This window comes from Acinonyx jubatus, chromosome B4 (genome assembly GCF_027475565.1).
Source record: "Acinonyx jubatus isolate Ajub_Pintada_27869175 chromosome B4, VMU_Ajub_asm_v1.0, whole genome shotgun sequence".
NCBI lineage: Eukaryota > Metazoa > Chordata > Mammalia > Carnivora > Felidae > Acinonyx > Acinonyx jubatus.
The window spans coordinates 39,223,428-39,237,811 of NC_069387.1; the positions used below are offsets into that span (position 1 = coordinate 39,223,428).

At 45.1% G+C, this 14,384-nt stretch overlaps 1 protein-coding gene across 1 annotated transcript; it reads left to right on the forward strand.

The window, feature by feature from the left end:
- The first annotated feature begins 489 nt into the window (after positions 1 to 489).
- KCNA1 (potassium voltage-gated channel subfamily A member 1) lies at positions 490 to 9,118 on the forward strand. The gene is made up of 2 exons (XM_027074092.2): positions 490 to 1,336; positions 1,703 to 9,118. The coding sequence occupies exon 2, from the start codon at positions 2,217 to 2,219 to the stop codon at positions 3,702 to 3,704; it is 1,488 nt and encodes a 495-aa protein (XP_026929893.1). The 5' UTR covers positions 490 to 1,336; positions 1,703 to 2,216; the 3' UTR covers positions 3,705 to 9,118.
- Positions 9,119 to 14,384: the final 5,266 nt, after the last annotated feature.

Below are 14,384 nucleotides of genomic sequence, written 5' to 3' on the forward strand. Positions count from 1 at the left end.
CCGAGAAAAGTGGCTACGGGAGGAGGGACGTAGGTGGGAGGTGGGCAGGCGACTTGCTTCTCAGATTCGTCCCAATTAGCATCAAGTTGGCAGACAGCCCCACAGCCCCACGAAGCCTTTGGTTGTCCACAAATCGCATTCTCCGTATTTCAGAATAATCTGATCGTAAGAAAACTTCAACTCCCATCGTAGGTCAAGGAGGGACAGCCTCTTAGCACCGCCGCCTCGCAGTGACACCACATACAACACACCCACAGTGAGCCTCAACTGCAGAGCTCTCCCCAAGGTGCGCATCTCTGCCCGTCAGGCGGAGACAAGCTGGGTCACCCCTGCAGAGAGACCCCTGCGGGAGGGCCGGGATGGCACGCAGAGCATGGCGGCAGAAGCCGATTATCGTGGGACTGCACAAACGCAAGCCCATCCGAGGAGTTTTGCCAGGAACACCGCCGCCTGCATTGCGTCGGACCTGACCATTTCTAATGTGCAATTCCCGGGGAAGGTCGCGGCCAGGGAGCGTGCATGTGCGGGGCTGTGCACCATAAGGGAAGGAGAATTGGTGGTCGGCTTTTCTGGCAAGAGAAGGAAAAAGCTGTTCCGGCAAGGGTGGGAACTGAATGACAACCCCCCTCTGCCAAGCCACCCACTCATATTTTCCATCTACCTCCTCGCTCCTGCCCTCCCCCGCCCTCCCCAACCCACGCCCGAGTGGGCCAATCGCTGCTCCGCATTCCAGGCGCTTTCTCAGGTTTCTGCTGATCTTGCAGCGCCCAGAAATGGACCGAGCGGACCCGCCGCCGCACGCACCCTGCCCCACTCGGAGCTCCTGACGGCTCCACGCGCACCGCGGAGCCTCAGCGAGGTCCACGCTGGGGTGCGGGAAGCGGAGGGGATCCGAGAGCCATGTAGATCCAAGCTCTTGCTCGCCCGCCTCCTTCAGGATCGAATCAAGGGCTCCCATAAGTGTTAGGAGGGGGCGAGAGTGCTGTTTATCGTCATTTGCTTCCGAGCCTCGGGAGAGGGTGGCATTTTGCTTTTCCGCCCCGCATCCTCCGGAACTCCCTGCACCAGCGAGAGGACGGCGTCTCTAGGTTGTTGGCAACCGGTGAGAATGGGGGTAGGGAACGGACGTTTCCGCCGTAGCGGCTCACTCAGTTGATTGTCCCACTGAAGGGGCGTAGGACGAGGGGGCGAGGGCGGCGACTTCGCCAAGCGCCTCTCGGATGCTGCCGCGGCGCCGGTCGCCGCTCCCGCCGGGTACTGCAAAGGCGACCTGCCGCATTCCTACTCGGGCTCTCCGCCGACTCAGCACCGCCCCTGCGCCAAGCCGGCCGGCCAGGTAGGGGGCTCCTCCGTCCGGGGCTGCAGAAGCGGGGGTAGGGGCACCGGGTGGGAGAAGCCACGGGTGTGGGGATGCTGCCCGGGACCTAGAGCTCCCTCAGCGTCTCTCGGCGCTTTCCCGATCTTTAGTTTAACGAAGTTGTAAACAGATCGGCTGTTGGGCATTGGGGAAAGTGGGATGGAAGAGCCCAAACTTGGATTTCCGGGTGTCTGCGTGTGTCTGTCTGTGTGTATGTGCTAACCCTAGCAAGAGTCCAGTGCTTTCTAAACAAGCTAGAGGTCTGTGCTCTTCGGTGTCTGTAGGTCCGTCCCATCTGAATGCTTCTGATTTTCTACCCCCGTATCACTTTCTATTTCTCTGCAGCGTCCATCGATCGCCCTGGTGGGAGCTTAGAAGGCGGCAGGCGAAGAGGGGTAGGAGGGGGGAGAGCCGAGGAGAAGCAAAAGGGGTGGCAGGCAAGGGGATCTGCTGAGCTGGCTCTGCACCCGGTCCTTGGAGGGTCGCAGAGGGGAGGGGAGGCCAGGGTGACCCCCGAATGGATGGCCGGGTCCGCTAGAACGGCACTGCGTTAAGACACCTTCCAGCAGGAAGAAATACCAACCCTTCCCTCCCCCCCCCCCCCACGACAAAAAGCTGCACCCGGGCTGCAGGCGAGGGGGGATTCCAAACTGAGCAAAAGACAGGGTAGAGGGGAAGGTAAGGAGAAGGGAAATCATAGATCTCTCCACCTGCTGGTTTTGAAGCCCCACCCCCTGAACGTGGGGGGAGCCGCGCACTCCGGTGGGGGGGGCGCTTGGGTCCCCCCCACCCCTCCTCTCCCGCTGCTTCCCACCCCCGGCCCTCTCCTGGTCTCTCACCCCTGTGCCCCGCTTCCACCATGACGGTGATGTCCGGAGAGAACGTGGACGAGGCTTCGGCCGCCCCGGGCCACCCCCAGGAAGGCAGCTACCCCCGGCCGGCTGACCACGATGACCACGAGTGCTGCGAGCGCGTGGTGATCAACATCTCCGGGCTGCGCTTCGAAACGCAGCTCAAGACCCTGGCGCAGTTCCCCAACACACTGCTGGGCAATCCTAAGAAACGCATGCGCTACTTCGACCCCCTGAGGAACGAGTACTTCTTCGACCGCAACCGGCCGAGCTTCGACGCCATCCTCTACTACTACCAGTCGGGAGGCCGCCTGCGGAGGCCGGTCAACGTGCCCCTGGACATGTTCTCCGAGGAGATCAAATTTTACGAGCTGGGCGAGGAGGCCATGGAGAAGTTCCGGGAGGACGAGGGCTTCATCAAGGAGGAGGAGCGCCCCCTGCCCGAGAAGGAATACCAGCGCCAGGTGTGGCTGCTCTTCGAGTACCCTGAGAGCTCGGGGCCCGCCCGGGTCATCGCCATCGTCTCCGTCATGGTCATTCTCATCTCCATCGTCATCTTTTGCCTGGAGACTCTACCTGAGCTGAAGGATGACAAGGACTTCACAGGCACCGTGCACCGCATCGACAACACTACGGTGATCTACAATTCCAACATCTTCACGGACCCCTTCTTCATCGTGGAAACCCTATGCATCATCTGGTTCTCCTTTGAGCTGGTGGTGCGCTTCTTCGCCTGCCCCAGCAAGACAGACTTCTTCAAAAACATCATGAACTTCATCGACATTGTGGCCATCATCCCTTATTTCATCACCCTAGGCACCGAGATAGCCGAGCAGGAGGGAAACCAGAAGGGCGAGCAGGCCACTTCGCTGGCCATCCTCAGGGTCATCCGGTTGGTAAGGGTTTTTAGAATCTTCAAACTCTCCCGCCACTCTAAGGGCCTCCAGATTCTGGGCCAGACCCTCAAAGCTAGTATGAGAGAGCTAGGGCTGCTCATCTTTTTCCTCTTCATTGGGGTCATACTGTTTTCTAGTGCAGTGTATTTTGCCGAGGCGGAAGAAGCTGAGTCGCACTTCTCCAGTATCCCCGATGCTTTCTGGTGGGCGGTGGTGTCCATGACCACTGTAGGATACGGTGACATGTACCCTGTGACAATTGGAGGCAAGATCGTGGGCTCCTTGTGTGCCATCGCTGGTGTGCTGACAATTGCCCTGCCCGTACCTGTCATTGTGTCCAATTTCAACTATTTCTACCACCGAGAAACTGAGGGGGAAGAGCAGGCTCAGTTGCTCCACGTTAGCTCCCCTAATTTAGCCTCTGACAGTGACCTCAGTCGGCGCAGTTCCTCTACTATCAGCAAATCTGAGTACATGGAGATCGAAGAGGATATGAATAATAGCATAGCCCATTACAGACAGGCCAATATCAGAACTGGCAATTGCACCACAGCTAACCAAAACTGCGTTAATAAGAGCAAGCTACTCACCGATGTTTAAAAAGCCAATCAAACTAAAAAAAAGCCCCACTTAGAAGCTTGAAAGACTTAAAAAAAACAAAACAAAACAGAACAAAAACCTAGTGACCCACGTCACTGTTTGTAGATACTTTACTAAATAGCCTTTGAATGCTCTGTTTAACTGTCAATGCATTGTTGCATTGAGGATGGGGGGGATGGCGAACCAGAAGCTTTCAAGATTCATGCAAAAAGAAACTATTTTCATTTTATTAAAAAATGGGAAAAGAAAGTGTATTTTCTAAAACTGGTTTAAAACAATTCAGTCCACGAGCTAGTCTAGGTAAAATAAGATTCATATGCTTCCCCATACCGAAACATTTTTAATCCTTTGGCTTCTTTAACTTTTTTCTTTTACTAAAAACCAGACGATCACTTAGAAATATAAAATTTAAATTTGCATGGGACTCCATTATAAAACTTTTGCAAACTGCACAGCACATTTAAGACAGTGCATCTGATGTATTCTATGTAACATGATATACCAGCCAAAAGGGGCAATGAACAAATGTATTTGTGTTGATCATCCCAACCGTATATTACAAGGTGAAAACCCCCACAAGTGCACATACATGCACGCAAAATTATTTAAGACTGGTTCATAAAGCACCTTATACATCTGATACTGGTCCTGGTCTGCAGGGATTTTCCCTCTGCCCCATTTCCCCTGCTCATCCATACTATTCTCTAAGAAAAAAGAACACTGAAGTAAATTAACTGATTCGTCTGCAGTGCTGCTAAATTTCTCAACTGCAGGTGAGCCAAACACAGGTCTTTTCTCACCAGTCCTGCACCCTGACCCCTGGCCTCCAGAACTGGATGTAAAATCTTAGCCTCCTTATTGCAAGAGAGCACAAATGGAACTAAATGTAAGCATGTTTGAATCTGATCATATTTATTTTATAATCGCATGCCAAGAACGTTAACTCAGACAATAGGGGATAAGCTTACGTTGGGATCAACTCTTCTAAAAATAGATCCTTTTTTCATTTGCATTCACCGAAAGTGCACTCCTTCATTTATTAACTATTTTATTAGTAAATAAAGTACTGTATTTAAGTGCATATGTTAGTCAGATGGGAACAATAACTTTCTGGAGCTCAAAGCATGTTCTCTTATTCAGCATTATGGCCTATTTGATTAAGGTGTACCTTGAATTAATTAATGCATGATTTCAGTAAAAAAAAATTTAAATCATAAAAATTAAAAGTTTGTGGGATGAAGGGCCCAAAAGAAAATAATGGGGGGTGGGGGGTGGGGGCCACTCAGTTGATTTTCCTGCCTTTGCTCAGGGAAATGTCAGGTTTCTGTGCAGGTGTAGGCAGAGAGAGGACCAATATGCCCATCCCTTAAAGGGAAGCTATGTGGAAAACTAAATAAGTCATCAAGGTATATATAGCAACACCTAAGAACAGGTATTCTTTCTAGCTGAAAATAAACACAAGCAAAACAAAAACAGACAAACAAACAAACAAAAAAAGGTGCAATACTGCATGTTTTTGGTGCATTCTTAGGATGTAAATGAACATGTTTATCTCTTGTATGCATCCAAAGCAGAGCTGATTTCTTTTTGCAGTCATGATTTGAGGTCTGTAGAGACTTCAGCCCTCCCCTTGAGGCTCCCTGAAGAAACTCAACCAATTGATTTAATAGTTGCTTAGTGCCTTTATCCTGTACCCACAGTGAACTGCAGAAAGTGCCTCCATTAACACAGCTGAGAAGTTATGTAACAAAAGGGAGGAAAGGTTGAGGCACAGATATTTTGCTTTTGCTTTCTCCACCCTCCCTGTCTCACTTCACCACTGTGAGAAGACCACCCCATCCTGTACCCAGGAGAGAAGAGATCCAGGAGGGTGCTGTCTCCCTGGCCATCCACTGGACTTGGTCCCTTTGGCAGCCTGATCTGGGATGTACACTGGGGCCTGAGACCGATCATCACTCTGGACGTGAACCAGGAGCCCGTTTTCTCCCTCTTCTCCACCAGAAGCCAATATCAAGTTTTTGGAAATCTGTTTCCTGTCGAGGGCCACTCTGGATGTGAAAGGCTTCCTCAGGTCCAATGTAGTGTTCCTTGCAAAGTTCTGTATTTCTCCTCTGTTAGCAACAGCACTCTGCAAATCTCTGATGGTCTGTTCTCTTTAGGCATCAGTGTGGATGTGGGAACACTCCGTATATAATAACCTTCCTTGGGTCTTCCCTCCCGGCCCACTCCCTTCAGATATTTTCTATGATGCGCCTATGCTCTTCCTACCTGGCAGTCGCTTCACAGGCTGAGCATCTAACTTCTGCTGCCCCAGGCACCCAGCCCAGAGAATGCTGGGGACCCTAGGTCTAGCTGAAAGAGAACCACGTAACAGGCCTCTGGGGCCCGGCAGCTGTCCACCAATGGAAAGGTACTCACAGCCTTTTTAAAGACACCGAGGTGGGGAATCTTCATTCTGCACTTAGCATGTGGCTGCCTGCTGCTGCCCACCCTGCCCACCTTACATTCCTTCCCTGCTTCTTCGGGAATCCTCCCTGTTACTTCTGTCCCTTCCCCCACCTGTCCTAGAACTAGCAGGGAGGCAATAAACTAAGAAGCTAGAGTAACACCCAGGCTGGCTGACTCAGTTGAAAGAAAGAACATGGATATTTTACTTTCCTGTGCGGCTTTTGAGAATCTGTAAGACTGATGTAACATCATGGAAGACAAGGGGCCAAGGACTGCACAGCATCTGACCACAGGGCATTAAACCCTCCGCTGTGATGTTTCCTTCTCTTTTGAACTTTGACTTATCCTGGCTATTCCTCTCCTACCTGCTTAAAAATCTCCAGTTTGGGAAAACAAAGCCAACCTCCCCGAAAATTCTGGGGATATCTTGATCTTTTATTTAGACTTTGAGGTCTAGGACACACAGAACTTGAAACGCTGCACTCCGTCAACAGCAATAATCCACTCAGTACTGTGGGATGGATGGGTCAGAGGATGAGAAAATGGGACCAAGACTGATCAGACTGGTTTTGGCTACCTGGTATACCTCTCATAGATTCGCTGGACTGGGGTTCTTCTGCATGTGTTACAGGAAAAAGGGCTGCATGCATGAGCCTGTTGGCCTGGGATCGGGGAAGAGTTGTTATGAATTTGGGTGGTTAGGGGGGAAATGAATGCTGCTTATCCATCTGTAGCTCATTGCAACCAAGTCAGTAGGAATGGAGTACAGGGATTATCTGTGTAGCATAGGCATGCGAAGTTTGACAAAGCTCTTACCCCTCGCACTATAATGTGCTGAAATGTTTTTGTAGACCTGAAGGTGCACTTAACAAAACTGCCTATTAAGGAATGACTATCTTTTGGTTTACTATATTTATTGTAGTGGGATTTTTACCTTTCAGTCCCCTTCCCCGATCTTGAGCTTTAATAGCTCATGTCCTGAATGCTTGTTTTCTCCGAAAGGAGAGACTTTCTGACATGCTGATAGCCATAGCTCAGCTCTTCCAGTGCTTGGGGGCCCTAGTTCAATAGGGTTGGAAGTGGAAGGGCTGGGTCACACCAGGGCTGTTAGCCATCCCAGCATCTCTGAAGGGGTTAACTCACCTCAAGTGATCTGAATTCGAGAGAGACCAAAGACATTAATTTCCTCTGTCCTCAGATTTAGAGAAGACAGATTGTAGCCAGGAAAGCTTTTTGTTTTTGCAACTCCTCTTCCCCATCTGTGTACAGCCTTCCCTCGCTCCCCCTGAAGAAATAGAGTACTGATTACCAGTTAGAGCAGTTCACTAGGGTGCATGAGTGAGTTAGCCTAGCAAAATCAAATGAACCAATGGCATATTCTTCTGGAATATGGCTGATGGACAGTCATTTCTCTAAAATTGTACAACTGTGGTGGAACCAAAGCACAGGTGACATCATAATCTTTACTCACTTGAGAATTAGAACACAGACAAACATGTAAATGGTAAGTGAGAAGATTTCTTTAAGTAGAAATTTGGTTTAGTACATAAAGGGCCTTCTTCATGTTGTGTAGAGTTACAGATTTTTTCAAATTAGTTAACATCTGAAGAGTCCATAAAAATAGTTTCCTAACCCTCCCTTTTAGTATAGGAGACCTCAAAACACATGCTTTTAAACAATTTTACAATTGAATTCCTTGTTTGGTAGATTGCCTTGGACAAGAAGGAGAAAGAGCACATTAACAGAAGGCAATTCCCCATTTTCTTCCAGGGACAACTCATTCCTGGGAGTGGTGAGAATTGGTGGGTGGTAACCATCCATGGTATAGAATTGTTAGAAAGAATATAAACTGCCAAACAGCCATTTTATCTTCCCATTTTGTCAAGAAAGGATGAAGTCTTTCTATGTTTCTGTTCATTTCAAGAAGACAAATAAATACAAATTTTTAAACCAGACACAATCCAAGTTGAATTGCAATCTCAGGAGGTGGCCTCTCATCCACCATGCGGTGTATTAATACTCGTATTTATATCACGGAATTTCAGGGTATATGCGAACATGTTCAGCATGACTCAGGTAAATCTCAGAAGAATGTACTTTACTTACCATTTTTTGTAAAGAAGTGGACAGGAGCTGAGTTGTTAGCCAAAACTGTTCCATTACCTTGGGTCACTGTGTGAACTCATTCAGGGTATAAGTGTAAGGCTCAGAAGTCTTGGGATTTAACGCCAGTCTCTTTGCTCAGGCAAAATGACCATGGGTTTCCTTGGGAAGTCCAATGTGTACATAAGGGGGGAGGCCCTGCTGACCTCAGGACTATTAGCTTTAAGGAGATTAGCCCTAGTCCCAGTGATTTTTATGTCGGAGCTAACTAAGAGTTTACTTTTTATGACACGAGACTTCACAGAGTCTAGAAGTGTTTTGTACCATAATCAGAGAAGAAGAAATGGTGCAAGGAAAGAAAACAAAACACAAAAGACCCCTTGCAAAATATTCCAGGTCAAAAGTTGTCTCCTCTCCAAAACCTGCAGAAACACCTTTCTTCTCATCAGTGCACTGTCTGGGAGCTGTTTGAGGCAGCAGCTGTAAGCTGACAGCATGGACTCTACGTGACATACCTCTAACACTAAAGATAATGGTATTACCAAGGTTCAAAACTAAAAATTGAGTGGTATTAATTTAAAGTGCACCGTCAGGACAACAAACCATTGAAGCTGAAAAAACACTAGTTTCTTTCTTGAGTTTGCCAGTTGCTTACACCTTGAGTTAAGGGCGTGTCTCATTTCCACCTGCTGTGCATTTCCCCTGCCCTAACTGTTCAATATGTCAGGTGGAGGACATTGAATGTTGTGAACTGAGAGCCTAATTGAAGCGCATAGTTTTCATCTATGCAATTTCACTTGCTTTTGTCACTTTATGATCTGTTCATATTTGGCATCAATTAAAGATAATTTTTAAGGATCTTACCAAGGAATATTGTGACTGGTTATTTGTCTCTTGTTTAACTGGTCTTTAGGGAAGTTTTTCATGTGGGATCTCTTTAAATAATGTGATGAGCCCAGGGTAAACTCATGAAGCAGCCTCGTGGTACTATCTGTTCTGTGCAAGGAAATGCACTGGGGTTGAATTCTGATAATAAATTCACAGTTTGGTCTCAGGTAGGATCCCAAGGAGAGGCCTTTGGAATTTGGCCTATGAAAGCAGTGGGGGAATCAAGCTTTGAAAAGGAAAAAAGAAATGAGGCCCCAGGGAGCAAAATAATTGATTATATTCACTTAAATTGTTTTTGATTTGAAACTTTATTTTCAGTTGCAGTCTAAGCCTTTCAGAAAGGATAGTGTGTGTGTGTGTGTGTGTGTGTGTGTGTGTGTGTGTGTGTGTAACAGTGCTGTGGTCTGGCATCAACTAACTTGATAATTACAATAAGGTGTTGGAAGCGATTTTGATGTGAAATAACGAAGTGATTCCTGGTGGTTCTTTGCATAAACTTTTCCCACATAGCTCTATGTGTGGTTAACATTTCTTTTTTTCTATTTTTTTGAATGACTTATTGGTGCATTTCCTTTTGATTCTTCCTGAGATTTCAAGGTTCTCTTGTCTTGACTTTCAATCTCATTTTATGCAAGCTTTTTATGTCAGACCAAACAGGATTACATGCTTTATGACAGGTGTCTGTTACGTGATGCATGCATGGTGTGGGAGGGGCATCATCATAGAATTGTACTTTATTGTGATGGGCTCACATTGTAAGATTTGGAGGTGAATGTTATTTTTGTTGTAGAAGTTGCTCATGAAAGTGCATCATGAGGCTGGCTGGGCTTCCTATGATTTTTCTGTTGTGATCAGAAAACAGACCAGTTGAACTCTGACAGAGAAAGGTAAGAGAGAGCTAGAACTATGTAAATGGTGGTGGGCAAAGGAGCCAGGACATTCACACCTCTGAGTGTGTTCCTCAAAGCTTAGCTTTGGAATGGTTTTCTTGAAGCAGAGATGGACAGATCCAGGGAGCTGTGCCAGTAGGGTTGTAATGGAAGCTTTGCTGTATGCTGAACTTCAAAAAGAAGGCAAGTCAGTTTTAAGGGGAGGCCAATCAGAGGACTCAAGGACAGAAAGCTGATGTGATTTGATTCCAGCCTCTCTGCCACTGGGTAGGGAAACTGGCTGATGCTTCCTGCAGTCAGTCTAGATTTGTAGAGTTAACCAGACTGGAGCGTGGAGGGAAGGCTAACCCCGAGGCTGAATGGAGCCTGTCCATTCAAAGTCTTATGCAGATAAGACAGCATAGTAATGCTGCATGACTGGAAAGCAGCCCTTTGGACAGACTTAAAAACAGGTCATTGAAAATATCCTATTTAATTAACTGAATTTAATATATAATTGATTTTTATAAAGCTTATTTATTTTGAGAGAGAGAACATGAGCAGAGGAGGAGCAGAGAGAGAGAGAAAGAGAGAGAGAGATAGAGAGAGAGAGAGAGAGAGAGAGAGAGAGAGAGAGAATCCCAAGCAGGCTCCACGCTGCCAGCATGGAGCCTGACGCAGGGTTCCAACCCATCAACCACGAGGTCAGGACCTGATCCGTAACCAAGAGTTGGATGCTTAACCAACCGAGCCACCCAGATTCCCCAAAATATACCATCAATTCTAATATGCACTGTTATTTGACATATTTTAAAGAACAAGACAACATGTTATGATCCGCTGTATTAATTCATCCCAATTTTAGAGATGTAAAAATGTTAAAAAAAAAAAAGAAATGAAAAAGAAAAAGGGAATCTTAGAATTAATGAACCACCATGATTTAAACATTATGTCCCCCTTTGTTTCCTGGTATGAGAATAGCTTTGAATTCTAAACCTATTAAATTTGCAGTTCCTTCAGATCTGAGCCGTTGCTTCACGTTTTCTTTTCACTATCTGTTAATACCACAGTGTTTTTGCTCAGCCCTGTCCTTAATTTCGGCTTTGTGCAGATACGTTTTGGAGCCTCCTGTCTGCATGCTGGAGGCCTCAGACTTCATCATGTCTGGAAGGAGCTTTGTTCTTGCTGCTTCCCCCTCCCTTGCCCCTCAACAGACTCCCTCTCTTAGAAGATGGTCAGAACCTCTCAGCTCTTGGCTTTATCAATTTGGGGGCAACACGACACCCTCGATCCCAGGGAGGTGCTAATAGCAACACCTCCAGTTTGTTTAGCGCTTTGCAGTTTTCAGGCCACTTCCACGTTAAGTATGTTGTTTTGTTCTGCTTGGGGAATTAGGTAGGGCTGATATCACTGTCCTTGTCTTATAGGCCAAAGGATCTGCCCACAGTCACTGGGTGGAGGGGGCAACTCTGGGTTCGTTGATGTTTCCATGGTCCAGTGCTGGCATATGATAGGGACTCTGAGTGTTTATTGAGCTGCTGGGATGCTAGAAAGTGTAATGTTACATAGTAAAGAGAAACTAGTAGGCTTTGCTTAGGGATGTAGGCTCTTTGAGTCTTTAAACTGCTCATTTCTAAAATGGAAATGTAATGGAAATGTTGTGGGATTAAATGAGATGACACAGGTTAACATGTTTGGTAAATTCTAACATGTTCTAGAACACATGTTATATGTAAGATACAACATATGTGTTATATGTGTTCATATGTTCTATGTGAGATAGAAATAGTTATGTTTTTAATTAAAATGAGAACAGAGGAGCAGGGGGAGGGGGCTGCCAGATGATTTCTCCTCAGAGGAGGAACTGTCCTTTAAAGGAAGACTCCAGGGGGATCAGATGCTTAATTAAAAAAATAATGGTATTATGGTAGAGTTTGAAGACTTGGGGGGCAGAGACATTTTCAGTAGGGATTTTCAGTATATCCTGCATATAACAACAGCCATGCTGCAGTCCCACAGAATACTGAGCCACCATTTCTGGTTCTGTTCCTCCCTTACACTGTCACATAATACTATTTTACTTCTTCAGACCTCAAACATCAAGGGCACGCTCTGCTCTGTTACAAGTGAAGGAACCATAAGATATCTTCAGTCATTTGCATCCCCTTTCTTTGCCTCATTTCCCTCATGTACAAAATATTGTGTGATTTAATTTTTTTCTTTCCACCTGTGAATATTGAGAAATAAAGCAAGATGTTGTTTGCGAAGTTTTCTCATATGCTTGTCTGAGAGATATTATATAAATATAAATATATTCTTAACTTCCGTTGCTAAAAATGAAATAACCCTCACAAGCACACATGAGTCAATGCAGCCTTTTCTTGAATAGCACAATACTACAAAGATGTTTATAAAAATGTATAGGTTATCTCTACTGTGGTCCAACTCTTTCTTCTTAAAAATTATTAGATAAAGCCGTGATTTACATGACAGTGGAACTTTCATCTGAGGTTCTCAAGGAATTTCATTGTAATTAAGAAGTTGAGTATTTGTTAGAATCTTTGGCTCATGCAACATTTTTCTAGATAATAACATTCAGGGGTTACATTCTCTACCTTATTAATGATTTTTTAAAGATACAATTTACATGGCATGTTCATGTTTGCTGAAATAGATAACATGTTTCCATGTTGTTTGAAGTGCCCAGCAGTAAATACATTTTAGGAATGTTTCTAGAGAAACTAATTCCAGTAGAAATTATTTTTTAAGAATTGAAATCAGAGGATGATCAGTGAGTAGGAGCTTAAGCTTTGGATAATTAAGTTTTGAGCTGAGGACCACATCCAACTTTTATTGAAAATGCTCATTTCTCGATGTATTAAGACTGTTTGGAAATCCAAGGTGCTTTAATTATCTCTACAATGATCATTGCTTTTTTCCATTCCATAAAATATTATTTCACTGTTACAGGAAGGAAGTAATTTGTTTTTATGTGAATTTCAAAGGAAATTTCTGAGAGTAAGTTTTGCCCCATCATTGTTCCCTCTTCATTAGCAAGCAAAATAATTTTCAATCTTAGAGGGAGTAGTATATGCCAATATTAAAAGATGGGATGCCCAGCTCTTAGTTTTTGAAAAATCACAAGATATTGGTTTATTTTTTCTTTTTAATGTTTATTTATTTTTGATAGAAAGAGAGACAGAGTGTGAATGGGAAAGAGGCAGAGAGAGAGGGAGAATGTGAAGCAGGATCCAGCCTCTGAGAGGTCAGCACAAAGTCCCACGAGGGGCTGGACATGGGGCTCAAGGTGGGGCTCGAGGCGGGGCTCCAACTCAGGAACTGAACCGTGAAATCATGACCTGAGCCAAAGCTGGACATTTAACCAACTGAGCCAGGCAGGTGCCCCATATTGGCTTATAGTTAAAGGACATTCCTAGTTAAGATAGAATGACTTTCTTTTAGGTTTCCAGAGGATGAAGTTCCCATTTGTTGGCATTTAAAAAATAATGTTTATCTTTAATGGATAAAGATGAATACTCTAAACATCATCAATCACAGGTTTAGTAATTAAAAAACAGAACAATTTATAGCTCCCATAATTAGCATGTTGGAAGAAAAATATTTGTCCTCTGAAACAGTTTTCAGGTGGTGCATTAGAGCAGCGTTTCCAGCCGGGACACCCATTGGATGGGCAAAAGGAGGTCATTTAGCCTGAAAAAGGAAAATACTTGTCTTTAATTATAAATCTCAAGATTGTAGCAAGAGTATGATGGGCAAAATGAAAATGATATTGTTTTACCTTTCTGAAGGCAGAGAGTTTAGCCGGGATAACTTTCAAGTCTTTACTTTTAAAATAGCTGGTTAGGAAATAGGCTCACAGTGGGGAGATTTGAGACTCTGGCTCATGTGTTGTGCATATTAAACCACTCATTAATTATTATGATGACTAAAGCCATGCTTCATCAGTTAATGCGGTTTAATGTTCAGTGATGGGACTATTATGCTGTTTCTAAAAAGCCATAGATATTGTGTTATGGGTCAATTCACTGCACTCAGTGGTCAGTCGAGTTGTGACTTGGGTTTTTAAACTCAGGATTATATTATCCAGGAAGCTTACTGGAATCCAGTAAGATAGACTCTTTGTTATCACAGATTATATAGATAGAGTCTCATGGAGAAGAAAAGAGATTCGTCAGATTTGAGGATATGGTCTTGGGAAGCCTTAGCATTCTCATGTTCAAAACCAAGTAACATTGTCATAGGTCCTAAACGTACTAACCTAAAAGGAAAATGGTTAGAGGTGATTTTTACAAGACAGAGTCTTGTAAAATGAATGAGGATAACCATGTTCCATTTAAATTTACTTACCTTA